This window comes from Aspergillus ibericus (genome assembly GCF_003184845.1).
Source record: "Aspergillus ibericus CBS 121593 unplaced genomic scaffold BO80scaffold_56, whole genome shotgun sequence".
In the NCBI taxonomy this organism is placed as follows: domain Eukaryota; kingdom Fungi; phylum Ascomycota; class Eurotiomycetes; order Eurotiales; family Aspergillaceae; genus Aspergillus; species Aspergillus ibericus.
In genome coordinates, this window is record NW_020292154.1 from 1 (window position 1) to 27083 (window position 27083).

General features: G+C 51.8%; 14 protein-coding genes across 14 annotated transcripts; 5 read left to right on the forward strand and 9 right to left on the reverse strand.

Annotated features, from left to right (window-relative positions):
* Nucleotides 1-15: 15 nt before the first annotated feature.
* On the reverse strand, nucleotides 16-435 carry BO80DRAFT_484168 (uncharacterized protein; the record flags this gene model as incomplete). The annotated part of the gene is made up of 1 exon (XM_025723454.1): nucleotides 16-435. A coding segment is annotated over one exon (420 nt), but the record flags the coding sequence as incomplete, so codon positions are not given.
* A 273-nt stretch (nucleotides 436-708) lies between these two features.
* On the reverse strand, nucleotides 709-2097 carry BO80DRAFT_458898 (MFS general substrate transporter; the record flags this gene model as incomplete). The annotated part of the gene is made up of 3 exons (XM_025722314.1): nucleotides 709-993; nucleotides 1152-1397; nucleotides 1465-2097. 3 exons carry the CDS (start codon nucleotides 2095-2097, stop codon nucleotides 709-711), a joined length of 1164 nt encoding a protein of 387 aa, XP_025570789.1.
* A 364-nt stretch (nucleotides 2098-2461) lies between these two features.
* Nucleotides 2462-4007, reverse strand: BO80DRAFT_416606 (aspartate aminotransferase; the record flags this gene model as incomplete). Its single annotated transcript, XM_025718191.1, has 7 exons — nucleotides 2462-2846; nucleotides 2897-2979; nucleotides 3031-3239; nucleotides 3290-3435; nucleotides 3483-3739; nucleotides 3790-3831; nucleotides 3879-4007. 7 exons carry the CDS (start codon nucleotides 4005-4007, stop codon nucleotides 2462-2464), a joined length of 1251 nt encoding a protein of 416 aa, XP_025570790.1.
* Nucleotides 4008-4219: 212 nt separating this feature from the next.
* BO80DRAFT_449193 (sulfite reductase) lies at nucleotides 4220-5299 on the forward strand (the record flags this gene model as incomplete). Its single annotated transcript, XM_025721728.1, has 1 exon — nucleotides 4220-5299. One exon carries the CDS (start codon nucleotides 4220-4222, stop codon nucleotides 5297-5299), a length of 1080 nt encoding a protein of 359 aa, XP_025570791.1.
* Nucleotides 5300-5771: 472 nt separating this feature from the next.
* BO80DRAFT_468518 (SDR family oxidoreductase) lies at nucleotides 5772-6954 on the reverse strand. The gene is made up of 4 exons (XM_025722940.1): nucleotides 6798-6954; nucleotides 6418-6731; nucleotides 5987-6357; nucleotides 5772-5926 (listed from the first exon to the last, which is right to left on the reverse strand). The coding sequence occupies exons 1-4, from the start codon at nucleotides 6835-6837 to the stop codon at nucleotides 5893-5895; spliced, it is 759 nt and encodes a 252-aa protein (XP_025570792.1). The 5' UTR covers nucleotides 6838-6954; the 3' UTR covers nucleotides 5772-5892.
* Nucleotides 6955-7424: 470 nt separating this feature from the next.
* BO80DRAFT_429017 (EthD domain-containing protein) lies at nucleotides 7425-8501 on the forward strand. The gene has a single exon (XM_025720378.1). The coding sequence runs from the start codon at nucleotides 7780-7782 to the stop codon at nucleotides 8191-8193; it is 414 nt and encodes a 137-aa protein (XP_025570793.1). The 5' UTR covers nucleotides 7425-7779; the 3' UTR covers nucleotides 8194-8501.
* A 3214-nt stretch (nucleotides 8502-11715) lies between these two features.
* BO80DRAFT_429018 (mannitol dehydrogenase family protein) lies at nucleotides 11716-13650 on the forward strand. Its single transcript, XM_025720379.1, has one exon. It carries the CDS (start codon nucleotides 11943-11945, stop codon nucleotides 13449-13451), a length of 1509 nt encoding a protein of 502 aa, XP_025570794.1. The 5' UTR covers nucleotides 11716-11942; the 3' UTR covers nucleotides 13452-13650.
* A 741-nt stretch (nucleotides 13651-14391) lies between these two features.
* BO80DRAFT_458905 (kinase-like protein) lies at nucleotides 14392-15615 on the reverse strand (the record flags this gene model as incomplete). The annotated part of the gene is made up of 4 exons (XM_025722315.1): nucleotides 14392-14876; nucleotides 14921-14998; nucleotides 15056-15336; nucleotides 15473-15615. The coding sequence occupies 4 exons, from the start codon at nucleotides 15613-15615 to the stop codon at nucleotides 14392-14394; spliced, it is 987 nt and encodes a 328-aa protein (XP_025570795.1).
* A 281-nt stretch (nucleotides 15616-15896) lies between these two features.
* BO80DRAFT_416619 (RTA1 domain-containing protein) lies at nucleotides 15897-17162 on the reverse strand. Its single transcript, XM_025718192.1, has 3 exons — nucleotides 16897-17162; nucleotides 16760-16852; nucleotides 15897-16703 (listed from the first exon to the last, which is right to left on the reverse strand). Exons 1-3 carry the CDS (start codon nucleotides 17096-17098, stop codon nucleotides 16066-16068), a joined length of 933 nt encoding a protein of 310 aa, XP_025570796.1. The 5' UTR covers nucleotides 17099-17162; the 3' UTR covers nucleotides 15897-16065.
* A 618-nt stretch (nucleotides 17163-17780) lies between these two features.
* Nucleotides 17781-19437, reverse strand: BO80DRAFT_366175 (uncharacterized protein; the record flags this gene model as incomplete). Its single annotated transcript, XM_025716232.1, has 2 exons — nucleotides 17781-19293; nucleotides 19352-19437. The coding sequence occupies 2 exons, from the start codon at nucleotides 19435-19437 to the stop codon at nucleotides 17781-17783; spliced, it is 1599 nt and encodes a 532-aa protein (XP_025570797.1).
* Nucleotides 19438-20329: 892 nt separating this feature from the next.
* On the forward strand, nucleotides 20330-21449 carry BO80DRAFT_505381 (uncharacterized protein). Its single transcript, XM_025724484.1, has one exon. The coding sequence runs from the start codon at nucleotides 20337-20339 to the stop codon at nucleotides 21375-21377; it is 1041 nt and encodes a 346-aa protein (XP_025570798.1). The 5' UTR covers nucleotides 20330-20336; the 3' UTR covers nucleotides 21378-21449.
* A 170-nt stretch (nucleotides 21450-21619) lies between these two features.
* On the reverse strand, nucleotides 21620-22818 carry BO80DRAFT_496951 (zinc-binding alcohol dehydrogenase family protein; the record flags this gene model as incomplete). The annotated part of the gene is made up of 2 exons (XM_025724050.1): nucleotides 22199-22818; nucleotides 21620-22136 (listed from the first exon to the last, which is right to left on the reverse strand). The coding sequence occupies exons 1-2, from the start codon at nucleotides 22735-22737 to the stop codon at nucleotides 21620-21622; spliced, it is 1056 nt and encodes a 351-aa protein (XP_025570799.1). The 5' UTR covers nucleotides 22738-22818.
* Nucleotides 22819-22883: 65 nt separating this feature from the next.
* On the reverse strand, nucleotides 22884-25435 carry BO80DRAFT_505383 (uncharacterized protein; the record flags this gene model as incomplete). Its single annotated transcript, XM_025724485.1, has 4 exons — nucleotides 22884-24105; nucleotides 24185-24259; nucleotides 24766-25076; nucleotides 25246-25435. 4 exons carry the CDS (start codon nucleotides 25433-25435, stop codon nucleotides 23062-23064), a joined length of 1620 nt encoding a protein of 539 aa, XP_025570800.1. The 3' UTR covers nucleotides 22884-23061.
* Nucleotides 25436-25806: 371 nt separating this feature from the next.
* BO80DRAFT_366259 (NAD(P)-binding protein) lies at nucleotides 25807-26890 on the forward strand (the record flags this gene model as incomplete). Its single annotated transcript, XM_025716241.1, has 2 exons — nucleotides 25807-26448; nucleotides 26522-26890. The coding sequence occupies 2 exons, from the start codon at nucleotides 25807-25809 to the stop codon at nucleotides 26888-26890; spliced, it is 1011 nt and encodes a 336-aa protein (XP_025570801.1).
* Between the last annotated feature and the right edge of the window lie 193 nt (nucleotides 26891-27083).

Sequence of the window (27083 nt, forward strand, 5' to 3'; positions counted from 1 at the left end):
CCCCCCCCCCAACCGCCCCGTCAACCGCACCCCAATCACCCTCGGCACTACCACCTCCACCCCCATCCCCGCCATCGCATCCCCCCGGCGTTCGGGGTATGCGAATCCGTCCCGATCATCAATCCCCCCCGGGAATACATAATTCTCGAGTACAATCTGATGAATGATGCCCGCGCCGGGGCCTCCAAAACCCCATGTTATATTTCTGGCTTGCGGATTCGAGGAACCGCGTAGACTTCGTGGTGCGTGGTGAGCGCGCGGGATAGGTCGCGGGTTGAGCCGTCCCGGGCGACGATCAGATGGTCGCAGTGGATGATGGTCGTCGGGATGGCGGTTGTGTCGAGGCCCGCGGACATGAATTGGATGAGCGCCATTTGGGCGGTTGCGTCTTGGCAGGCGATTCGCGTCGGGTGGAGAGGGAGGGAGGTGATGCCCCTTGTGATTGGGGTGTATATGTAGGGTTGGATTCGTTTGGTCGGATGGCTCCGTCGGATGAGCCGATGGACTGCCACGGATTATACCCGCATGTGGGAACATTGGTTATGGATAGCAATTGAATATCATTAGGATTATGGGATTGAAGAGTAAGGAGATATACGTGGCTGAGATATGGTAGTGAAGCATGTTTTATTGCGTTGTCCGAGCTATATCAAGGCAAGTATTACGATATCTATGGCATCAACCATCATCCAGCACAACACAAGAACATCACACATACTCCCGCATCTCCACCTCCCCCGCCGCATTCCTTTTATCCTCCCCCAACCGACCCTCCACCTCCCCCCTCGGCACCCCCCTCGGCAACCCCCTCGCCATTGGCACAATCCTCCACACCGACTCCGCCTCGACAAACACCCGATCCAACATCTCCAAGCTCCGTCCCATAGTCTCCGGATAAAACAAATACACCATCACCGGAATCACCCCCGAAACACCCACATAAATCACATAATACCCAAACCCGATCCTCTCAATCGCCACCGGCGTCACCAACTCCACCACTAGATTCCAGAGTCAGTGATTCGCAGTCGCGAGCGAAGAGATAGCCGCGCGTAGCCGCGCGGGGGCAATCTCCGCCGTGTAAGAGAAAGTTCCCCCCCCCCCATGAAGCCGATGGGGTAGAAGAAGTTGAAGATGAACATGAAGGCCACGTAGGTGATGGTGGGGAAACTGGTGGTAATGGCCAGCACGGCCATGCAGAGGGCCATGCCGGTGCCGCTGATCATGAAGCAGGCGCGACGGCCGAGTCGGTCGATGGCCCAGACGGAGATGAGACAGCAGAGGGTTTTCCAGATGAAGACGCTCGAGGCGAGGATTTTGGCCGTCGTGGGGCTCATGTGGAGGTTTGTTTGGAAGATGGTGGAGCTGTAGACCGAGATGAGGTTGCCGCCGCAGGCCTGGAGATGGTTAGAGTTGGGGTGGGTTTGGGGTGGGGTTGAAGCTAGGGTGGGGAGGGGGGGATACTTGTTGGAAGAAGTTCAGGCCCATGCAGAGCCAGAAGCGATAATGGAGGCGGGTGGTATCGTTGCGATTGAAGATGTCTCTGACGGAGGAGGTCGAGGTGCTTTCGAGGGCGAGTTCGATGCTGGCGATCTCTCGGGAGATGATTCCCGGGGGTTCGCTCCCCCGGTATTGGGTCAAGCTGGCGGTGGCGTCTTCTACGCGGCCTTGGGAGACAAGCCAGCGAGGGGACTCGGGGAAGGTGAACACGGCAAGGAGCATGATGGCTGAGAATAGAGACGGGATGGCGAGCGGGGCCCGCCATTGAGCTGTGGAGGAGGGCAGATAGCTAAAGCCCAGGTCGATCCAGTTACACAGTGCGTAGCCCGTGCTGATGAAGATGCCGGTGCAGATGCCCAGCTGGCCACGGTACTTGGTCGGAGCACATTCCGAGAGCCAGACCGGCACGGTTCCGCTGATCTGGCCGATGGCAAAGCCTAGGATGACCCGACCCACGACGAATTGCGCCAGAGTGGTGGCAGAGACTTGAAGCGCCTGGCCGAGGACGGTGATGGCGGCTCCGGTAAAGGTGGTCTTTCGGCGTCCGAGTCTATCACCGTACAAGGAGAGGGACAGAGCCCCGATCAGGCATCCCATCTAGAAGGATGCATTGCATGCTCCTTGCGAGGTGGCATGGTGGGATTTTTGTGCGCCGGTGGTGTCAATGGTGGTATATTCTTGTGACTTCTGGGTTTAAGGGATTGTTTCGTGGTGTGGTTCCTCGCATTGGAGTTGCCGCGTGGGCGACAATCTGTATGGTGGGTTTGAGGGATACAGTTAAAGAGTTTGTTAGTCGCAATTAATATTCCCGTCCTTTAATTGTATCTTGTCTGAGGTTATATGTATCTATAAGAGAGAGTAGTCTGACATGGCCGAGGCTGCCCTAGTGGTACAACCCTAACTCAGTATGCAATGACACGTTCCCATATAGTAGCGTGTCTTGTATCCGTTGATTATTTTCTCATTGAATAGCTCGAACCATCCTACTCAGCCCTTCCTCTAAGACATGGGGAGGATGTGCAAACACCATGCGGAACCACCCCGCTTCTTCAGTAGCATAAGCTGTTCCCGGTGCGATGTATACCTTCTCTTCTCGGAGCCTAGCAAGGATATCCTTGTCAGTAGCTGTTCGATCTTTCACCACAGCTCCCAGGTTCATCCATATGAAGAAGGCAGCATTACACTCCACATAGGGAATGTTGTGAGTCTGGAGGAAGTCTGTTGCGAATCGATAGCTTTCTACCAAACGCTGCCGATTAGTTGCGATGTAGCTCTCTGTGAAGTTGTCGTCTAGTAGGAGAGATGAGGCGATTTGATCTGCGACGCTGGACGGGAAATTATACAAACTAGTGAACTGTTAGCCTTCTCTAATGGTAGGTTTGTGGTGAAACCCTACGAAATGCCTTCCACGGCTTCCAGCAACACCTTGTTGGATGGGCTAATCAGACAGCCAATTCGTAAGCCCGTGGAACCGAAATCCTGCTCAAAGTCAGTCCTTCATCGAGTCAAAGTAGTTTCACGGGCTCATACTTTGCTTAAACCCCAAACAACATGCACCATGCTTGGATCCATAAACTCCTTGATATTCATGGATAATACCGATCTGAACTGCTGTGCATGAGGAAGCTGTGGATTCTCCCAGACAGACAATGCATAAATTTCATCACTAATCAAATGAAGTCTATTTCTAGAACAGAACTTCATATACTCCTGCAAGATATCTTCAGAGTAGCAGCGTCCTGAGAAAGGTTCAACGAACGACTCCCTGACAAGAAATAGCCTGACTTACCGAGGGGATTATGTGGCGAGCATAACAATAGCGCCTTGACCCGGAAACCCTTGGCTTTTGCTTCCGCATATGTCCGTTCGTACTCGTGAATAGCGGCAACGCTGAACGGGTCTGTGGTTCCGAAGGAGACCTCAAGTAGTTCAATCCTACAACAATTAGCCCCACTCCAAACCAAAAAAGGTGAAGTTGCTACCCTGGCCGCGTTCCAAAGATAGTTTTGAATGCATTAAAGTACGGCCGTCCGACAAGGATGTAGTCACCAGCATCGGCCAGCGCCCAAGCACAGCACTCCAGTGCATTGCTCACACCCGATGTGATGGCAAGATCGGAGGGACAGAGCGCAGTCCACGGGCTAAAAGCACGGTTTATGAACTGACAGAGGGCCTTTTTGAGTCGATGCGACCCACTAAATCCGTCTCCGTATGTCAATGCATGCGCGTTAATTTGGAGCTGGCACCATTAGTATGACCTCTGATCAAGTAGAACAGGGTAATCGTTACTTTGGTGTTGATGAATTCTGTCATCTCCGCGTGCATGAGAGTCTAGGTAATATTAACCTCAGGAATCAAAGGTCAAGGCATTCTCATACATTTTCAGCCAGACCAAGATTCACGATCCCATCAGGATTGGACTGCGGATCCCAGAGATCCCCCAAGACGTCGAGGAAGGTGGGCTTCAGGGCTGCAAATGCCCTGCCTCTTGCAGAAGTCAGCTCCATGTCGTATCTCTAATCGTAGGCGCTAAGGGATGTTGTAGAAGCAAAGCCAGGGGTGGCGCCAGAGTCAGGGTTAAGTTCTTCACAAGTGGGGCCTGTTCCGGGAAGGCGCACGGCGGCTGATGCAGTTATTGCGGGTAACCTCGACATTCTCTTCCCATCAAACCTGCTGAGGTTTCTTTTTTTCTGCGCTGTTCCTGCAAATGTGCGATGTGATGGCCGATGTCAGCTCACCCCCCGTCACCTTCATTGCTGGGAGTGGGGATATCCCTGACCGGGAGCGCGATGCCCTGGTCGACATTCACCCCAAAGGGTTCTTCATCCGTCATCCGCCCGCACCTCATGAACTCGACGAGGCTGTGACGCCCGAAATCAAATTATTCCAAACCATCCACATGGGAGCCGCAGTGGTGGACCCCAATCGCTGGAGCCTCGTTCTAGACGGACTCGTCGAGCGCCCTTTCTCCATCAATCTCGAACAGCTACGACAGATGCCGACAAGGTCAGTCACGTCTTTTCATGAATGCTACGGCAGTCCCATCAACCCTTCCACGAAGAATGTTTGGCGTATTGGAAATGTACGATGGACTGGGGTTCCATTGCAGTATCTGCTGTCGATTGCGTGGCCAAACCTCGAGCGAGGGTCGTTCGTTTGGTCCGATGGGTTGGACTCGGGTGCCTTTGCCGGGATCTCGGCGGATAGGTATCAAAAGGACCTACCCATCGATAAGGCCTTATCGCCAGAGGTTCTGGTGGCTTACGAGATGAATGGTCAGCCATTGACCAAGGAGCGCGGCGGGCCGGTAAGACTAGTGATTCCCGGATGGTTTGGCACGAATTCCACCAAGTGGTTGTGTCACTTGTCCGTGCAGGCAACCAGATCAAGGGGGCCCTTTACGACTGTATTTTATAATGAGATCGACCCAGCAGATTCGGAAGGCGTCCGGAAAAGGCCTGTGTGGAGGGTTGAGCCCAACTCGATGATTGTCCGGCCTCGTCCGGAGGAAGTAGTTCTCGCCAAGTATGTTGAGGGTTGGGGACGCGCATGGGGTGCAGAGGAGATTGTTCGGGTGGAAATCAGTCTCGACCACGGAGAAACTTGGACTGAGGCAACCGTGGTACCGCGGAAGGAGTTTGAGTGGCAGCTTTTCTCCTTCGAAGTGCACGCTCGCCGATCCGGCAAATATCATATTCAAGCAAGAGCAACGGATCAATCAGGTACCCAGCAGCCACTACTGGGGAGGCGAAACCATGTGCCAAATGTGCATATCTGGGTGGAATCCACGTCTGCCTAGGGAAGGAACCGGGTAAAAAGAGTAGAAGAAAGATGCTTTGCAGTGGACATTATAAGGCCATTGTCACCACCAATACCCCGTCTACAGTGCATGGTATCTCTAGCCGCTTGGCAGAGCCTTAGGACGGTTGACCTTTCTACCACCGTTGCGCCTCCAAGAACAACTGTGGCCAACCATTCGTCAAACCTTTATGAAGCGGCGAGACTCAAATTCGAAGCTATAGTTGATATCAATCAACCGCCAATAACGGCCCGAAATCATCAAGCACAGGCGATCTGTGATACTGCAGGTTGGGATGAGTAGGATCACCGATAATGTTGCGCTGGAGTTTCCTCTCGACCAGCGGGGGTAGTACGGCAAATCATAGCGGTCTTGGGCGTATCGCATGATATTCTGTTGAGGTTTGTGGGCTCAGAGAAACAGAAGATGTTGATGATGAGATCTAGGAGGCTCGAAGGATCGTGGAGGCCATAGAAACACAAACCGTAAATGTGGGACATGTGATCCTCGCCTACCAGCCAATCGCGTGTGCCAACATATTCTCCGATGGCGGTATATACTGATTCCTATATGTACAGATTTCTTCTAGTAGTCTATTGGAAAGCTTCCAGGGCTTGGTCATTCCATCTGCTTCCGTCAGTTGTGCCACAGAGGAAAAGTCTCGTAAGATGAAAGGGTAGAACTCACGATATGTACTTGCCACTCAATAACTTCGGTGCATCAACCACCAACCTGGCAATGACATGGCCAGGCTGTTCAGGTTTCAGCAGATTCCCACTTTTATGCACCGTAGTGAATACCGAATGGAACTGAGGATCCATCGTGGTGACCAGATCTTCACGAATCTCCCGCTGCATTTCAGTATCGACCATGCCCGGATCCACCGACACGGATGTCACCTCGGGCTCTTCCTCCCCAAGACTCAGCGCCAGATGATTCATGGCCGCCTTACACGCGCCATACAGACCCCACGCCTTGAATGCCGAGACGGAAGCCGCCGACGAAGTGAAGATGATCCTACCCTTGGATTCGCGAAGCGCGGGAAGTCCGGCTTTGACCTATCACCGCATAAGCATTCTCCTTATAACCAAGCCTCCTGACACTATCAAGGTTCTTACAAAAGCCACCAAACTGATGAAATTGACGTCGAATCCCTGCTTCCATTGTTCCGGATCCGCCTCGGCGATGTTGTTCACTTGGCCGAGCGTGCCGTGGTTGAGGACCAATCCATCCAGACGTCCGAAGGTCTTCAGGGCCAGATCGACGGCCTTTTGTCCGAGAGAGAAATCCGCGAGACCGCCGTTCACTACCTCCACTTGGTTCGGGTATTGGTCCTTGAGTTTCTGGAGGGGCTCGATGCTGCGGGCGACGACGACCAGGCTGTGGGATTGAGGCGCGGTGAGGAGGAACTTGGCGATGGCGAGACCGATACCTGTGCCGGGTAGGATTGTTTAGTTTGAGGGCCTCGATTGAGATGTTGGCATGATTAATTTCCTACCTCTTGAGGCACCGGTGACGATGAAAGTCTTGGGCGACATGTTGACTGACGGTGGTGATGCAAGTGGCTATACAGCAAAGGGTTATATTGCAGGGTTGAGGTTAATAGAAAATCGAAAGAAGTAGTCTATATTCAGTGGAAGAACAGCATGTCATGCAGGGTCTGGTTGGAACAGTCAGAAATTAGTGCGCGGTATCGGAGAATTTCCGATAAGAGCTACATCACGTGCGAGGCTGATTCGGTATCAGATTTTTGAATCATGAAACCGAATCAGCCTTCTGCATCTGATATAATTACTGATGCAGATGGATCCAAAATTACTGTATTAGGCATAGTGGCGGAGGATATCCGATTACCATACAGGCTGAGTATTGTGACTAGTCGAAGTGGCTGGGTCATGTGATGCAGCAAGTAATTTCCTTGTCTGCTTATTCGTCAGCTAATTACACAGCCTTGTGATGAATAACTAACTATTCGACAATGGCTCGGTATATGGAGCCGTTCAGCCGCAGCAACGTTGATATTTAACGGGTCGACGATCTGCAACTCCTTATGGATATGTTCGCGTTCTCAGAAGCAGACGTTGTGGTAAGGATGATGGGTGTTACAAATATCCATAGTGTATCATTGCCTTGGGTCATTTACAGCCAGTTCGTAGGCAATCTTCCAAATGTGCCATGTTCAGCAATCTAGACGTCTCTTGGATTTCCCTTCTCACTCGAACTTTCCTGTTCCATTACGCATTCCCATTTGGCCCCAGCTGTAAGCACTAACGACACTAACTAGGCATTTAGTAGATAACTAGTCTCATCCAAATGTTACTCAGCCGGAGACTTTGATTATTCCGAGAGGGGCGCGGGGTCACCGATCAACATATAAATACATCCCTCGATCAGCGGGGTCAACGCACCATCCCTCTACCCCGCTCCCAACCTACCAACAACACAATCAAGTTTCACCTCGCCCTCTCTCTATATCCATCATGTCCGTCCGCGTCTTCATTTACGGCTACCGCAAACCCGGCCTTTCCCTGGCCACCTTCCGCGAACGCTACGAAGCCCACATCGACCTAGTCAAGCGTATCTCCACTGACGATTTCCCTCTCTCCCACAAGCGCAGCTACATTGCGCGCACCACCCTCGACAGCCCCGCCGCCGACGGCACCTCCCGCAACGCCACTACCCCAGCGACTGTCCTCGTCGGCCAGCAAGCTGATTTCGATTTCGATGCTTACGCGGAGTTGACTTTCGCTGATCAGCCCGCCTTCCAGGCTTTCATGGCCAAGGTTACGGCTCCCGAGGCGGCGGCCCAGATTGCTGCTGATGAGGAGGGGTTCTTGGATCGGTCCAAGTTGAGCATTGCTATGGTGGGTGAGGTGGTGGAGACGACAAAGTAATGGTCATGGGCGTGGGAGATGGAGTTTGTTTGACTTGTATTGGACATGAGATGGTTGGATAATGGAGGGCATTGCGCTGGGCGTGGCTTGCCTAAGGTTTTGGGTTGGTGGAGCGATCTATATGATGGATATACCTTTCAGTCTCCGCGCAGAGCCCTTTTTCCGCGGGCCGAATTTGTTCTGATTCCCTGAACAAGCGTTAATTCAAAATCGATCTAATTGCATTCTCGTCTGTCAGACCAAACAGCCCACTTTGACCTGCTATCTCTACTACCAACAGAGCCCAGATTAAAGATATGTCACTGTCCTTTGACACTTCGAGGCATGGCGACGGTCTGGCCTAAGTGCGACCGGATTTTTATGAGACTCATAAGCCATCGACCGACACAGGAAGATATCACAAGCACATCACTACACCGTCTTAAAACTTTACCAAAAAGCACAATCTCCGTCTTGGAGTTGTGTTCCAAAAATGACTGACACGGTACCCTCTACTGGCTTTTCCAAGTAACCCCCCTTCACCCTTCGGTCTTTACTCTCTATTTATATCGTCCAAAAATGCCACCTTACTCGCGTCCATTCCTTTCGAGAAGCCCAATGTCCGGATCCTGGTGGGGCGCATTCCGGGTCCACGGCCCCTTGCAGTCCACGTCTATTAACCTCCCTGTGGCTTGAAAGGGATGACTCTGTGTCAGATCGGAATAGCTATCTTTTGGTTAGGGTGAAAGCTGTCGATAATACAAAGTATATTACCGAGTATAGAATGGCACTGCCACAATCCGCTTTCTGACGCGATTATGATCCCTGGGACTGTAGGATGACGATTATATACATTGACGGGTGATGGATATATGTTTCTGCCTTGTGGCGCGATGAAGGGGTTAAGTTTGGGGTCGGAAATCTCAGACTTGTATGTAATAATCGTTATAACTTACAAGCCGTGTCAAAAGTCGTGGGTTGTTGATTGGAGAAAACCCTATGAAGATATTTGTGAACGGGCGGGTGCATAGGAGTCAAGAGGTCCACGGGTATACTTGATTACAATACTGAAGATTTCCATCACGTAGAATATAATAAAAAACATAGTTCGGCATTGCTTGGGGTATTAGCTAGGATGCATGAATTTGATGTTGTTGCTAAGGAGATTTGAGATTTCGCCCAGGGCTTATTGATGATAGGGCTGTCTCACTATCTAAGAACAGTACGAAGCCCAAACTCAGCGATTCACTGTGAGCATAGAGTCTACGCATGATACCCGGGGAGCCATGTGGTCTATTGTGATTAATGACATGGGGAACGAGTTCGCTATATATATTAAATACAACTCATCTAGACTATGGGAGGCTGCTAGTGGTGTTGCTCCAAGATTAATCTGGCCTACTTTCTTGCAATAAAATACCATGTCTATCCTATCAAAAATAATAACTAGACCGATGGCTCTCTCTTCTAAGGATGTTGTTGCAGTGTTCTTATATGCGAAAGAGCTGCCAAGCAAATAGATCCCTTGCGTTGGCATCGGCATATGGTAATCAAGCTCAACGGCCCGCACGGTAGAGCACGCAGCTGCACAGTGATATGATCACGCCTATTTCATGTCCGGTGCAGTGTAACCGTGGTACTCCTTGCTTCTATTCATCCATCATATGCAATGTGTTGGATGGAAAGATGACACGGTTAAACGGACTCAGCTCGTATCTAGCAGATTGATGGACTCACCCTACATCTTATCCTGCCCTTGGACCCAGTAGAATCTTGTACTGTAGGCCCATTCATCTCCGAAAATCCATCATCTCACCCGAAACGGAGGTCTAGTTATCGAAACCTTTCATACGGCCCAGAATACCCTCGAAATCGTTAACACCTTGTCTGATTTCCGCAAAGCTGCTTATTGTAGTGTATTGTCGTGTGAAGGGCTCTAGGAAAGTCAATTGTATGGCATGCTAAGCTTCTGAAAAGCTACCAAAGCGACACAATCTCGAGCATGCGCCGATCATTTCACCGTGTTGGACAACGAAAGGAACCAGAACAGTCGCATCCACTACAACGTTGAGACCAATCTGACTAGATAGGCTGATTATTTTCATGTGACCTTCATTGAAGCCCAATCTTCCTGCACGTACTTGACCGCCGCCGAAAATCAGGTCGATCTTCCAGAAGCACAGATCTCTAGTTCTGTGGTCTGTGCTGGCTGATTACATGCTTGATCTGCAAGCTGCGGGCCAAACCCAGATATTCCGTATATTGATAGGAATGTCTCATGATGGAGACTAAAGTGGACAGCTATTCGCATGACTAATATTCAGTGGTATGAGCATTTGTGGACATGTGTCATGCTTGATTCTTGGCGGTCGGCGAGCTTGCATACAGAGCAGAGAGCATGCGCCATGTATTAGAATTCCTAAGGTAGGAAATCCTACCGGTAAGTGTATCCTCCAGAAACTAACGGCCAGAATGGGTGTCATGGGAAGTTCGGTGAACACAATTAGAGGTCTAGGTCTAGGTCGGTTAAAAGTTAATCTAGTATGGCTTACAGCTGCAAGAAATAGATAGCTAATGCACTGCCAGACTGTCATGGCTATTGCATAGTGGCATGACAACGTGCTGCTGGAATGTCCGAGGAATTGGCCAGCTGGTATCAACGGTAAAGGGTTGCCGCGGTCACCGAGCGAGCCCACCAGGCCAAAATTGCCCGAAAGGTCCCCCGGATAACCGTAAGGGGATTAGACTACCCGCGGACATCCGGGATTGGCACCTCGGCAAAATAGCCTTTTTTTCAGCGGACCAGAAAAAAAATTAATTCGAAGCCATTGAGTTTGATTAAATTTGATGCAGCTGGGGGGTCACCCCCCACACTACATCCTTGGTACGAACCGGGGTACCCCCACCCGACATGGAAGCATGGAAGTGCCTGCCCAAACATCAGGATACCCATGGATATCATGCTGTCTCCCGTGGTAATCCAGCACATACGACCACAGGGTGTGGAGAACAGGGCTTCCCGTCCGCTCAGCCGTACTTAAGCCACACGCCGGGAGGTTAGTAGTTGGGTGGGTGACCACCAGCGAATCCCTTCTGTTGTATGTTCATCCCTTTTTTGTTGACAATATTTTTGATGTGTCATATTCTCCTAATCTGCTGGGATCCATTTATAGCCCGCTGATGTCCTCGTGATGCAATGGAGGGTCCCGTGACTGGGGGTCTAGAATCCTGGCTCCGTCTTGGCGGGCCCTCGGCCCGGAGAGACGCTAATCCGGGCCCCCGGGAGCCGCGATGCACCCACGCCGAGCGGGCAGCTATGCGGCCAGTTGGTGCCAGTGTAACGGGCTGAAACTCGCAACCCTGTTATCCTTGCATATGCTCAATTCCGTCTAATTCCTTCCTCCATTCCATCCTTCACCGATACACCTGGTTTCTCCCCACGCCGCCCGGATTAAGATGAGGAATTGAGTCAAATGCTTGGTGCAAAACGCGGGTCGCGAGGAAAAAAGGGTAAAAAAAAAAAAAAAAAAAAAAAAAAAAAGCAAGGCTGGGGCGTGACTGACCGGGCGGGCTATTTGACGCCACCGCATGATGTAATGCTGTTCCCGGAAGACTGGGCGGCGATCCGCGATCAGCGGTCAAAACCGGCGGTGTCCCTGATAAGCTGGTCGCTGCTGAGCTCCAAAAATCCTTCTTCTACCCCCTTAAGCTCCCTCTGTCTCTCTCCTCCTCCTCCTTCTCCTCCCTCCCAATTCCTCCCATCCATCACCATGCCTCCCCTCAAGCTCAACACCAAGAACCTGTCGCAAATTGCTGCGGCCGGGGCCTCCCGCGTTCGCATCCCCACCTACCGCCGCGGTGCCGCCGTTAAGGAGGGAATTGTTCACATCGGAGTCGGTGGCTTCCATCGCGCTCACCTGGCCGTCTATGTCGACCAGTTGATGCAGAAACATGGCGTGACCGACTACGCCATCTGCGGTGTCGGCCTCCAGCCCTTCGACTCCGCCATGCGCGATGCCTTGGCTTCCCAGGACCACATGTACACCGTCATTGAGCGTTCAGCGAAGGGCAGCTTCGCTCACGTCGTCGGTTGCATCAACTCCTACCTCTTTGCCCCCGATAATCGCGAGGCCGTCATTGCCAAGATGGCCCATCCCGATACCCGCATTGTCTCGCTCACCATCACCGAGAGCGGTTACTACTACAACGAAAACACCCACGAGCTGCAGAGCGGCCACCCCGACATTCAATTCGACCTCGACCCCGTCAATGAGACATCCCCCCGTACCACCTTCGGTTTCCTCTACGCCGCCCTGGCCCGTCGCCACCAGCAAGGCCTCATGCCCTTCACCGTCATGTCCTGCGATAACATGCAGAAGAATGGCTCCATCACCCGCCACATGCTCGAGTCATTCGCTCGCCTTCGTAACCCCGAAGTCGCCGAGTGGATCACCGAGAAGGGTGCCTTCCCCAACGCCATGGTCGACCGCATCACCCCCCAGACTTCCCCTGCCGACAAGCAAGCTCTCGCCGACAACCAAGGCATCGAGGACGCGTGGCCCGTCGTCACGGAGCCCTTCATGCAATGGGTCATCGAGGACGACTTCTCCGATGGCCGCCCGCCGTTCGAGAAGGTCGGCGTCCAGGTCGTCAAGGATGTCCACGCCGTCGAGCAATTCGAGAAGCACAAGCTGCGTCTCCTCAACGGCAGTCACTCCGCTCTCGGCTACCCCGGTCAACTGGCCGGCTTCAGCTACGTCCACGAGGTCATGGAGAACCCGCTCTTCCACAAATTCGTCTGGCAGATGATGCAAGAGGAGGTGAAGCCCTCCCTGCCGGAGATCCCCGGCGTCAACATCGACGAATACTGCAACACCCTCATGGAGCGATTCTCCAACCCCACCATCATGGACCAGCTGCCCCGGATCTGTCTCAACGCATCCGGCAAGATCCCCCAATTCATCATGCCCTCGATCGCCGAAGCCATCTGGGTGAACGGCCCGCTCCGTCGTCTCTGCTTCGTCGCCGCCGCCTGGTTCCGGTACGTCAACGGGGTCGACGACCACGGCAAGCCCTTCAAGGTCGATGACCCGATGGTGGAGGAACTCCAGGCCAAGGCTCGCGCCGGTGGCACCAACCCGGCCGAGTTGCTCAGCATCAAGAGTCTCTTCGGTGATGACTTGCGCAACGACCCGCGGTTCATCAAGGAGCTCACGACCGCGATGGAGCTCATTGCCCGGGATGGCATCCTGAAGACCCTCCCCAAGTACATTGACTAATGAACCCGGGGCTCCTTCATGAATGAACTGTTCTTTTGTGGGCGATGTTTATATGTGTGTTTATATGCGGGCTGCGGCAAGAGGTTGGGTTTCAAAAAGCATGTGTAAGGATAGATAATGATAGATTGGTTTAATACTTTCGATACTGTCAAGTCATGTTAGGCTTGGTTAGCTGAGTTGATACATTTTTTTTCCCCCATCTATGTTCGTAGTTGATTATTCCTACTTTGAAGTATGACGGTATTCGTACTCCAGTATACAAGCCTTACTCTTGCGACGCTGTAGAATCGCATGATATCACGTGATCCAATCACGGGTTTACTTTGTCTCCGATCCTCTCCGCCTACCGCTCTGGACAACTTTCTTCTAGAACGACATAACGTTCACCGCTTTGGAACTGCTGCCTCAGGCCTCGATTCCCCTCCCATAATCATGCCCCAGGCCACAGTATCGTCAGCCACTACCTACATGATATTTGTTTGCTGAGGCATTCATGAGATATTATATTGTTCCTGCTATCTGGGTACGATGATGAGAGTTTGGAATGATGACTCTAGGGTGCGTAGATGGGGAGGAAGCGGCAAAGATGCTAATGGATCACCGCGGCAGCATTGCAACCAACTCTTGCGTTCTTTCATAGGGGAGCATCATACAGAGTGAAACCGTAGGAAACTCTCTATTACATGTACAGAGGGCCGTCATATGATGCCCATGGGATACGCCACATATTCTAGCTAGGAGATAGACACATCCCAAAATACCAAGCTTAACCTACTACCTACTATCGACCCTTTCCCTCGCCCCCACCTCCACCTGAAAAGGCGAGGAAGGGGGGAAAAGAGATGGCCAGAAAAGCAGTACCAGGCAATAAGAAAAAAAAAAAAAAAAAAAAAAAAAAAGAAAAGAAAAGAAAGAAAGGAAAGAGAGAGGGAGGGAGAGATTACTCCCTCACAAAGTCCTCCCAAAAACTCAACTCCGCCGACCCCAACACACCCCTGGCCGACGGCCTGCACTGAGGCCAAACCTCCAACATCAAACACAACAATTCGATCAATGCAAACGGAAGGCGCATGCGATCCAACTCCCTCCGTAACGGCATACGTGACGCGAGGTCTTCATTCTGAGCCAGGTACCTGGCCATCTGAAACCGATATCGTAACATCGGTCCCATCACAGCCTCTTCTTCCTCAGGGACCGGGATCTGCCACTGCGGGAACAACCGTTTCAGCTTCGCCATGCACCAGGCTTCATTGACTGGGAGGGTGAAGCCGTCTTCGGGACCGATGATGGTGGGGTTGAGCCAGTAGAGGAGGGTGGCGCCGATGGACCAGACGTGGGATGCGGGGGTGCAGGGGTTGTTGAGGAAGACTTCGGGGGCGCGGGTGAGGAGGGGTTGGGTGTTGGTGGTGCGGTGGGTTTGGAGGACTGGATGGTTAGATTGTAATGGCTGGAGGGGAAGGTGGGGGTACCGTGGCCTAGGTCGCCGATTTTGACGATGAGTCTGTCGGTGTTGAGGTTGGAGATGAGGATGTTGGTGGGTTGGATATCTGGGGTGAGTTACTTAGAGGTAGGAGTCGAGTTGGGGGAAGGGTAAGGCATCCCACCTGCATTAACACGTCGATGACTCTCCAGATGAACACAACTCCGCAGCGCCGCTCTGAGGACCGCCAGGATGAGGGCATAACAGTCGGGAGTAGGCTGGAAGGGAACCTCTGCTAGGGTGGTATCCAGCCATTCGAATACCATCGTCCGGTTATCGAGGACTTCGTACAGTCTGCGGAAACAGTCGGCCGTGGCGACATTAGGATATCCATAAACCCCGACTTCGCATCTCATGCTCTCCATGTCCTCTGGATGACTCGTGGACACGATTTTGATCATGGCTCTGGAGAAGGGTTAGTCTGGGGGTGGTCGTGGTGAGGGGGGAGATGGAGCGGACGGACCGTCGGGGCCGTTGGGGCATCTGAGGGCTGCTTGGGGGGCTACTTGCGGGGCTGCTAGGGGGGCTGGGCGTTACGGACTCCGAAATGACCTCAGCTTGGAAGACGGTGGTAGTCCGCAATGCATTACCGCCGATTAGGGCCAGGATGCGGTAGTCATAACGGGTGCCTTTGAGGATAAAGCCGATCGCTAGAGATGTCATATTTTTGGTCTTGGAGATCATGAAGTTGGATTGTTGAGGGTGGGCATTGGGGGAATGTGAGATGGGGTGTTATATAGCAGTGAGATGAGGTATAAGATGGAGATTGGGGTTGGAAGATCCAGATGCACAGGGAGTTGTCCTCAGGTGCCACTGGCCGAGAGCGTTACTTTACTTTGAATAAGGAGGGAGATGATGACACCCGGACTGGGTAGTTTCCTGTGTTCAGGGATATGCACCTGCCGTATACGAAAAAAGTCGGCAGGGAATATAGTGCTTTTAACATTGATAATGGGTTATACGTGGGGGATGTGGAAGCTCGCTAAGTACAACAAGAAGATAGATTTGGACGCTCTAGAACGATGAGAAAGAACAATAGAAACGTACGCCTGTCTAACCGGAAGCGCCAAAGGAAATTGCAAGTTGAGAACAAGAAAAAGAGGAAGGCACAACTCAATGCAACAAGTTAGGCGGTCAGCGATGTCCATACCCCGCATACTCAGTGCTAGAATGCAGCCGTTGTGCCTCGGCGTCGTCCATTTCAACAGTAACCTGGCCTTTCGGCAGCGCAAAGGCCATGTCCGTGGGCAGCAGCCACCCGGGGTGAAAAATATTGAAAACCGCCACCGCGAGAACCATCATAACACCATCCAGCACAATGAAGTAGGTCTGGTGGGTGATCAGGTACCCACTCCAGCCCTGTGCCAGCTCAATGGTCCGATAAATGCTGCGAATATAGATGCAAACCACGGAAAACACCATGGCGCCGACCAGATATGAAAGAGGTCCATTGACGAGCGCCTGTCGGTAACCGAGGCGCACCGAACGACGGAAAAAGTCGACGGCGCAGATGACGAAGATGGAAATCGAGGCCAGCTGGAACACAATCCCGGCTACCATGATGTTGGTGCCGAGCGAAGTGTCCCCATTCACTTCGTCGGACTCGGAGGATGCCAAACCACCACCTGCGGCTTGGATCACAAGAGACACCACATCGCAGGTGCAGAAGATCCAGAGGTAGCGTTTCGGGGTGAGCATCGACGATGCGGGGCCGAAGAGTTGAATGAACCGGCCGAGGAGGACATAGATTCCGGCCGTGTAGAAGGTGGGCGCTATCCGACATATGATTAGTGTTGATGGGAAGGAATCGATCTAGATCATTGCTCACCGATGATCAACGTGGAGATCTGGATCATAAATGCAGTCGAGTTGTAGGGGCATATGGCTGCCCAAAGACGAGCCGCCCAACCTAGTACTTCCACTGTGGATGTTAGCTGGGTTCGGGATATGAGGCGGATTGCATACCCATGCATCCAATACTAAACAGACTGCACCACCACGTCCGTTTCCAGCAGAATTGAATGACATGAACCATCATGGATAACCCAAAGAGGACGCAAAATGCGATACCAGCGGCTTCGGACGGGATATAGCCATAGGAGGTGCTGACACTCGATTGGTAGGCTTTGCAGCCCTCATAGAGACTGTTGTCGTTAGAAGAAGACATGGTTTAGGATTGACAAGGTCTTGAAAAGAGTTACTAGAAACGCTGATGGATATGAAACTATGCTGCTGAGTGTAAAGACTGAAGAACACATTGAAACAAACGGCTTATATACACCAACAACTTCAAGAGAGGCTCAGCTTAAGGTATCTGAGGTATCCACAACATATCTAGAGTTAAAAATAAAAAGACACGGATGAACCAATAACAGGATGAACCCAGAATTCCAGACTCGATAAGATCAGGCAACGAGGATTCAGATCTTGGCGCGACGCATGGCTTGAGGCTTCGCACGGATGGGATCCCGGCCCCCACTGGGGTCGGTCACGGCCACAGCCTACCAGAAACCTCAGCCCTGATTGGGCGATCCGTAACTGGCAGCTTTAGCGTGATTCTTGAAACTCCAACTCAGCCCCATCTGTCGGCTGGCGTCTGATTGGCTACTTCGTATTTCGCCAACATGGCATTCTATTTGCCGTAAGCCGGTGATGGTAAACCCCCAAGATCTGGCCTGGGCGTTAGGTTGAAGGATGAGGCAGGCAGCAATTAAAGGCAGGGGGTCTGTCAATCCTCGAACTTGGTTCGTGGCAGTGTCGCCAATTTATTCCTTCAGCAAAGAGGGGCCAGGCAGTGCTCATTACCGTGAAGGATTTGGCCAGTTGTCGAAATTAACAAGACATGTTTACTAAGGTGTCTCCTGCCAGCTAACCTGTTCCCAGCGATCCTGCCAAGGTCCGTCTACACCATGCGGTTTGGTTCTGAAAAGAACGGGGCATGAATGGACCGGCGACTCAATGTCACGAGAAATCATCGCATCGTATACTCGGTCCTGTGCCTCAGGAAACCTCTGCTCAACAGGGAGATGCGCAAGAGCCGTCTCTTCGAGCTCCACAAATTTCTTCGCTACCGCGACATGCAGTCGTTTATCCCACATGCCTTCTCTAGCTCGGTAGCTCGACAAGACATGCAGGACTCTGCGTCGTAAGATCGGATGTCGACAGCGCATGGCAGCCCAATACAGTACAGGCATCACCTCGGCGTCGAGGAAAAAGTGCTCCATATCCGAGTTGGGAGCTTCTTCGGCGCAGAGCTCGGCTAGCCTTTCTGCGGCCGATGTTATGACTTCAAAATGGGGGTAGAAGTGGTCAAAGTTCATCTCATCCAATGAGGTGCAGGTACTGAGCCATGTTACCGCCGCGTGATACTGGCATAACATTGACAGAGGGGCACGGGGATCTAGTATCCCAACGTTCTTCGCCGACCGTTTTCGCATAGCCTCGAAGGCCTTGAACCATAAGTTGATCTCCTCCAACAGATCAGCTTGCTGTTGGATTTGCTGTGGATCTAATGGCTCTTGTGGGATTATCCACAGTTTACTCTGTACGGAGCGAATGAATAGCAAAGCCCGAGTGGTGATGTTTGTCAAACAATCCCGCGCCTGGTTGATATTGTCGAAACGGAGTTTGTCCAAGGCCAGGATGGCAGAATCATTCGCCACGTCCGTAAACGGCATCAGCTGCCGACCAAAGTACGATAGCTGAAGATTCTGGCGATAGAAGAACTGGAAGAGATCTTTCCCAAAGGTAGTCCGGGCTACCCTGTCGTCCTGGAGTTGCCTCGATAGGATTCGCAATCCACCTTCCGCGTGATCGATTGCTTGCTTGGTGTTCCCACTGAGCATTTCGAGACAAATAAAGAGAACGCATTGAATCAGCATCGAGTCGATGCCCATCGCGGTGGGATCTCCCATTTGCTGCAGGAATTTCTGTATGGCCTTGTTGTACTGTTGAAGTGTGAATTCATCCTTTTCCTTCGAGTCGGCATCAGGCGACAATAACCTGCCTTGTAATTGACGCTGATGCAGAGACCCCACGGCAATAACAGCATGTCGAACCGCAGGATTGCAGTGACTCAATTGGGGAAGGAACTTGGTCCAGAAATCCGATGGAAAAAAGCCCGAGAGAGCGGGTGCCGTCTGCGTACAGAAAAACTGTACATAATGGCGTTCTGTTCGCGTACCTGGGACGAGCACCAGTTTTCTCTCCGGGCTCGGGCTCCAGGAATATCGAGCAACAGACGTGGTGATCGCTTGGCGAAGTTGTCTCTGCGATACGTCCGTATAGCCGTCGCATTTCCGCCCGGTCCGAGTGCATTGACTGCACGCGGGCTTCTCTTCTCCACATTTAACGTGGCGGATCCTATCCCAGCGGGTCAGGGGCCTGAGTGCCTAGTGAGACTGGCTTGGGTGCCACGTACTTGCAGGTTATGCATCCGTTTCTGGACTTGGTCCTGCCTGCCCTCTTTCTCTGGTTCGAGGACGGGGGTGTTCTAGAGTCCGACATGATGCGGTATTTAGTCAGCCCGCCAGAGTCAATAGGGGAAATCTGTTTGACAAGGTGTAAATGTACCCTGCACTGGATAGACAGGGAAGGCCCCAAGGTTGAAGATGGTAGGCTGCGACACGTCACCGTAAGCAGAGTGTCACCAATCATAAGGTGCAAGGCTGACACGGTAACATCACGTGACCATTTCTATTAATACCATCGCGATCAATGCTGATTATCAGCGTGTGCAGTGAGAGTGCTTAGTCGGTGTGGGGAAGATGGAAGCCTACAACAATGGATGATTCTGCCTTGGAATATCTCGGCAGGTGGCTTTCTATGGAAGACTACAATCGCCCTTGGTAAGGGTATGGTGGCATCAATATTCACCTACTGAATATGTCCTGTAGAACAGTGGAGATGGGCCTATGGATTCACCACCCATCCATTATCAATCATTTTATATTCTTTTGAATCAATTGAATCCATCTTCCTGGGCTGCCTGGTCAGCAGGATATTGTCCATAATGAGACTCCTCTGAGTTCATTCTTCTCAATGTAAGCAATATGGTGCCAGATAAACAAAATCATTGTAGATCAGGGCTCATTGTTTTCCTCTCAAGATACAATGTAACAACACGATCCAACATTTGGTACTCACAGACCTGTCTACCAAGCTAGTATCAACAAGGCATATATTTCAATACTGGACGCAGATGCATTCTATATTCAGTCATTCCACTCCCTCTTCATTCAGCTTATCAAAGTTCTGAAGCTGATACAAATAATGTAAAACCCCAATGAGTCATGCCCAGCAATGCAAGACAAATGAACCCTGCGCTAAGTCCCCTGGATCCACACCTTCAGCTCTTCAAATTCAGCGCAACTCTCCCTGATCTACAAACACACCCAGGAACCAACATGCATCTCGACCACAAAATCCCATGGAATACAGCCGCCTCACACCTGAACCTCATCAAATGCAATCCCCGGTTCACTCCCCGTCGCACCGACTTTTTCTCTCGCAACAAACCCACCGAGTCCACCGACCTCGCCCATTTCCGCCGCACGCTGATCCGAACAATCCGCGAATTCTCAACCACCGAAGCATGCAAACCCCTCGTCTCTGTTCCTTTGGACAGCCTTCTCTCCAAGAATCTCCTGTCTTACCCGGAACGACACTTCGGCCTCGGCCTTCACCAAACAAACTCAGCCCTCCATAACCCCCTCTCCCCGAAACATCGAAGTATCCAATCCTGGATCGACAGCGCAAGCACGAGCGATAGTACCTACCCACCCAGCTATTCTAGCGGTGATGGCGATCTCGCCGACGCAGTCAAAATGCTGATTATCATCGCCGGCAGCGCTCAAAAGAACGATGCAATGTCGAAGCGAATGTCACAAGAAGCGATTTCAGTCCTACTGGCGCTTTCTCGTCATCCTCAGGTCCCTTTACCCACGCTTGCCAATATCCACTGGGGCCATGCATTCGGGGTTGAGCTGGTTGCGGATTCGGCATTGACGATTTACATCTTGATTAATTTGATGGATGCGGTGGTTTCCGAGAAGCGGGCGAAGGGGAATGGGAATGATGTCTCGCTGCTCGAAACACGGACTTTTGTATACTGGGCGGGCAGTTCGCTGGCTGATTATGACTATCCGGCGCAGAATGTTCCTCATCGGGGGTTTTGGAATGGGTTGGGGGTTACGGACTCGTGGGCCTCTCGACTACGGTGCCAGGAAGGGGTTTTGTTACCCGTGAAGGATATGGGGGTGGTTGATCCGTTGAAGGGGGGGAATAGTGAGGTTAGGGCCGATTTGAAGGAGTATCTCAAGACTTGCTTTGCTATATTGTACATATATGATATGCTACTGAGGGAGTGGTTTGGGGAAGAGGAAGCCGACGCGAAGTGGGAGTATTGGATCGGTTGTCTTTTTGAGTCTTGGGGGTGCACGTTATGAGTTGGTGGCAAATGAGCGATTGGGTTCTGTGGATTATTTCCAGTAACCCTGGTTTTAGATGTAGGATGCCTGTAGATAGATGTGTTCTTAGGCCTCGGTCTAAAGAATATCAGTCCTCAAGTAGCTTAATTATATAAACAGAAAACACTAGTATACTCGCGCCACTAATCCTATACCAAAAAACCACCCCCGGTCTTCCCCAAGCCACTGCCCAAGGTAATCCATACGCACCAGCCTACCATTCACACTAAATACACCAGCTTTCGAGCGCTCACTGCTCCATTCTTCAAATCCTCCAATCCATCAAGAACCCCCTTCAACCCCCCACCACGCTTCTCAACAGCCAATGGTCTAACTTTCCCTTGAGCCCAAAGAGTACCTAGTAGCCGCGCCCATCTCTTCGCGAATTCAAATTCCTCCGGCACTCTGGGAATAACCATGCAATCGGGGCCATATTCAAACGATTCCCCAATAGCGACACAGCAATTAATAAAAGTCGCCTGTACATCCGAACGGTTCACTTGTGCCGGGAGTAAGGAATGATATCGCCCTCCTTCGGTGCCGATAGCTTCTTCGCAAATCCGTACTGACTCTGATGTTGATACGGCATCACAAACGATTCTGACGCTGTTGTTGGTATATTCTCGGATCTGTTGAGCGCATCGCGGGTCGTGATAATTGAATACCTCATCGGCGCCGTACGTACGCACTAGGTTGAAGTTCTTTGGCGAGCAGGTGGTGAGGACGGTGTATCCAGCCCTATGTGTGACGCTTAGCAGTCTGTCATATACAAAAGCCGAACGAAGGGTGGTGGGACCGACAATTTCGCAACCTGAATCAACCAACTTCCCGACGCTGTACTTCCACCATAAATCAGAATCGACTCCCGGCGCTTTTCAAACTGATAATCTTCCGGCCACGGCAAATCCAGACAAGAGGGCCCAAAAAGACACTGTCCGGCGGCCATAGCTCCAACGCCCACCGTAGCCGCATCCTCGAAACTGACACCCTGAGGAATGGGAACCTGAATCGCCGCTTTGGCTACAATATACTCTGCAAAAGTACCGCTTTCGGTCCGGGTCCGGTTGGCCCCCTTAACGAGACCACAGACGCGATCTCCGACTTGGAACCTCTCCCGGACGGATTCTCCCACTTCGACAACGGTGCCGGCGTAGTCATGGCCCATGACTGCGTTGGGCGATGGGGTGCTGCCGAGAAGCATCCAGTCGATCGGGTTTAGGGCTACCGCGGCGGTGCGGACGAGGATTTCATCGTGGCGGGGGGTGGGGATGGGTTGGGTGGTGATGAAGCTGGCGTGGCCTAGCGAGAGGGTGATGACTGCTGATTGGGTGGATTGCATGGTTGGGAACTTGGGAAGATCTTGAATGTGAAAGGGCTGTTGTGTTGGGATGGGACACTCATAGTAGAGTTGTGATTGTTTTATATACCAAAAGGTGAAGCTCTTTTGACATCTCCTTTGATGAGTGACTGCTGATGACGGGGGGGCCTGGACCCACTTTCCTCCGCAAAGCATCCATCACAAGACCTGCACGGACCTATCGATGTCTTCCAACATCACAACTGATTGAAATGGGTCTTTTCGTTGCAGTTTTTGTTTTTTTACCCAGTAAATTGCAGATTACGGTAATACGCATTCGGCAGTTATGGTACTCAGCGTTCACCATCACATACTGGGGAGAATTTTCCCCTGAACCGTATCCAACCCTTTGCACGCAACCAGCAAAAGAAACCTAAACTCATCCACCTGAGACAATCCTCCCTGCTCCCAGACACTCACAAGTTCATCATAAGAAACGACTCCCGAGACCAATTGCGCAGGATTTGGTCCTCCAACGTCCCCCTCCACAGACAGATCCGTGTCCGGCGGAGTAGAGACAGGTAGCCCAGCCAGGTATTTGATAAAATCACATCGGTGGAAGTGGACCACTGCATAGACAGCCCGCACCAGATACGAGATCATGATGAGTCGTCGGGCATTCTCACAAAACACCCTGTTCTTCCAGTGGCTTTGGGAAGGATGTGGATTCATTACTTCGGATGTCTGCCGAAGTTCTAATTCCGTCCGCTCGAGATCGGCTGTGCTCTGCGCTAACATACAGTCCACTTGGATGAACACGAATTGGTCACGAACACCACCTGCAAGAAATAAGATGTAGTAGAGTATCAATGCTTGCAGGCGATCTAGTCGGTCCTGCAGTTCGGTGTGCGATGCGTTACTTGTGCTCGCGTTGTCGACACCGGCTTTCAACAGTGTGAGATAGAAAGGCCGGGTTCCTGGTTGACAAGTGCGATATGCCGCGCAAACCCCGTATACATCACGTAAAATAGGTGGCGGATCCCCTTGACGATCAGGTAATGAATCGACGAGAGGCAGGGTACCCGTATTCAGGAAATTATCGACATAGCCTAGGAAGGTCTGGATGCAGAATGCCCAGGTGTTTGTGTCGTTAATACGAGGCCAGAACTCCAAGACGCGACGTTCCAGTCGGGGTAATGCGGAAGATGCACCACCGATTGCACCGGTCAAAGAGAGCCACTCGGTCGTTTCTTTCAGGTCTGGCCACCAGAGTGGGTCGAGAGATCCCTCCTCAGAACCGACGACTAGAGATTGATCTATGACACTGTCTACACGCATGGATCCGCCGAGTTCCGTGCCAGTGAAGTCACTTGCATTACCGGCGTCTAGGCGGACCTCGGGTGCTGCACTCTGTGGAGGCGGGTACGGATACTGGCATGCAGTATTCTTCTTCCGACATCGGGCGCAGCTGGGTAGTCCCAGGTCGCACCGACGTTTTGCTGTCACACATGACAGACATGAAGTTTTGCGGAGCGACATGGTACCGTTCACTCGTGGCTTGATTCTAGAATGATTTGAGTCAGTTGCGGGGTCTTCTTCTTAGCTTCGGCTTTTGCGGACAAAGGTGGATCCGCGGAGCTGGGTGGGGCCATTGCAATCTACAGCCAATCATGAACTACACGGGGCAATGTGGATATCAGCCAATGAGCAAAGTCTCCTCGCCTCAGTGAACACGATCTCTCGTTGATTGGTAATCGGTCAATAAATTTGGAAGGATAAGCAGTGGCATCCACACCAGTAATGCAACGAAAAGAAAGAGCACATCGACCTCTAGGATGGACACTCATCCCAGGGCGTTCTGACATCAAGTTCCACATCACCTCTCGCCTTGGTAAGAAGATTGAAAAGAAAATGCCCCAGCAGTCCATCAAGGCCCAGGGTTTGGGGCCCACCTTTAACCACTACCATTTCCACAGCTGCATCTATATGTCGCTTGAGCATTTGGGCATCTCGAATATATAACTGTCATCTTTAGCGCTCTCCGTGTGAACGTTGAAGGGGGTTTCTCACCTCGTCATAGGCAAGCATAATCGCTTTCGCGACTGTCGAGTCACTCAGCAAGGGCATCTCGGCCGAAATGGCATGCCTTAGTGCCTGCAGACTCTTGGACTTGTACTGAAAGCTCAGTTGCTGAAAGGTACATTGCTGTGCTTGCTGTCCCTGTCCATAGCCAACAGACAAGTGACGGCACGAGGCAAGCAACACGATGTTGAGCAGGCTCAGATCGGTGATCGCAGTGGGAACCCAAAGTCTGATCATGCGCTGCGTGAAGAACACTGCGCTCTCATTGCACCGCATCAGAGGTATGACGACCGTCACCTCTTTCGCAAGTCAGCAGTCAGCACAGCCACTCATGTATTCGAAAATCAGGAAACATACAATGATCAAAGAGATATTGCTCCATGGGATCCAAGCGTCTAGCAAAGCTCATGAACGGGTCTCTCCGATCAGCCGAAAGCACTGTGATTGGCCCAAGCCCAGGGAAGCTACTTCTATCGCTTTTAAGTGTGCGCATCTTTGCCCGCTGTTGTGCCTGATACTGTATCATCCGCAATCGTCGGACGCGAGCATGCGCAGAGCGAGCAGCATGTGAGTGAGCAATCCTCTGTGATTCTGCCAATCCAGGGTCGGCTTTCGAGTCAAACGTGACATTAACGAAAGGTACTTCCCGCTGCCCCATTTTGGAGTATCCCATGGTACCCTACTTTGAACAACGAGATGGAAAACATTCTTCATGTCGCTTCGAAGGCAGCCCCCCAGCTGACACGGCTGACAAACCGTGTATTCTTAGATTAAAGTGTTGCCAAGACCTGCGCCTGCTCAAAGAGGATTAGCCGCACATGGTGAAGGAACTCGAGATCTTGATTGGCTCAAGCCCACTGATCAGTCGTATAGATGCATTGTCGTTTTCCATGGACAGGGGCTGTTAGATCCTCTCACTTTCTCGTGGTACTCACGGGGGGTTATGATGGAGGAGTTTATAAGCGTTTCCTCCCCTCCTTGCCGAATACTCGAATCCATTCTTTCATCCCAGCTTCAAGGTTTTCCATCATGGACGGAACAGTCATCCTCACCGGAGCAAATGGCTCTCTAGCATTGGGCTTTGTCCAATGCTTACTATCGCTTCATCCCCAAATGACCCTAGTTGCCACTGTGCGAAACGCCACCCCAGACCAGGACCCCAACACGGCTAAACTCCTCAGTCTGATTGCCAAACATCCCAGAGCAAGATGCCACCTAGAGACTCTGGATCTCGGCAATCTCTCCCAAGTACGCTCCTTTGCAGACCGGCTAGCTGACCAGATCTCCTCGGGGAGACTTCCCCCCATCTCAGCGATAGTCTGCAATGCCGCCACCTTCTCATTCAAAGCTGGACAAGTCCTCACGACCGACGATTATGAGGCCACCTTCCAAGTATGCCACCTGTCTCACTACCTCTTGATCTTGAAACTCCTCGGCAGCATGGAGAAGTCATCCGGACGCATCGTCCTCCTCGGTTCGGTCACCCACGATCCTGAAAAGCCTAACCCCTTCTATTCCCTGAGACCGGGGTTTCCTGACGACATGGAGGAGTTGTTACACCCGCCACCGGATCCTCCGGCTCTCGTTCACGACAAAGGGTTTCAGAGATATGCCACGGCCAAGCTCGCAAATGTAACCCTGGCAATGGATTTGAACCGAAGGCTGCAGGAGGTATGTGATGTTATTCGCTCGCGGGAAAGCCAGCACCAGCACCTGACCACCAGCTAACATATGATTCCTGTAGGATGATCATCTATCAGGCATCACTGCACTAGCCATGGACCCCGGTGCTCTGCCGAGTTCGCGAGCGCAGGCGGGACAAAGAAAGTCAGCGAGGCGGTTTTTCACGGCCATAGATTTTCTGATGCCGGTTCTGCGGTACATGACTACGATGTTTCGCACGATTCAAGATGCGGGGCAAGATTTGGCAGCTGTGGGCGTTGGCTCTGACTTGCGAGGGCAACGGGGTTATTATGTGGGGACGAAGCAGGCAACTCCCGCGGCGGTCACTGGGGATCGTGAAGCACAGGAGAAACTTTGGGGGTTATGCTGGCGGGGTGCTGGTTTAACGGCCGAGGAGACTGTGCTTCGGAATGCTGTTCCTGATGCTTAATATATGTCTTTTCGGCTGTGAAGGCTCGGATTATTTCTTGCTGTATTTACTGGAAGGGTGGGGACTTCGTTTTTACATATAAGATGAAACGAACATTTTGTTCTTGGGGGCCACAGTCCTTTACCTGAACATACACAGTGTCGTGCTTGTATATATATTCCTAGTTTCATGTTAAGCTTTAGCTTTTTGTTTT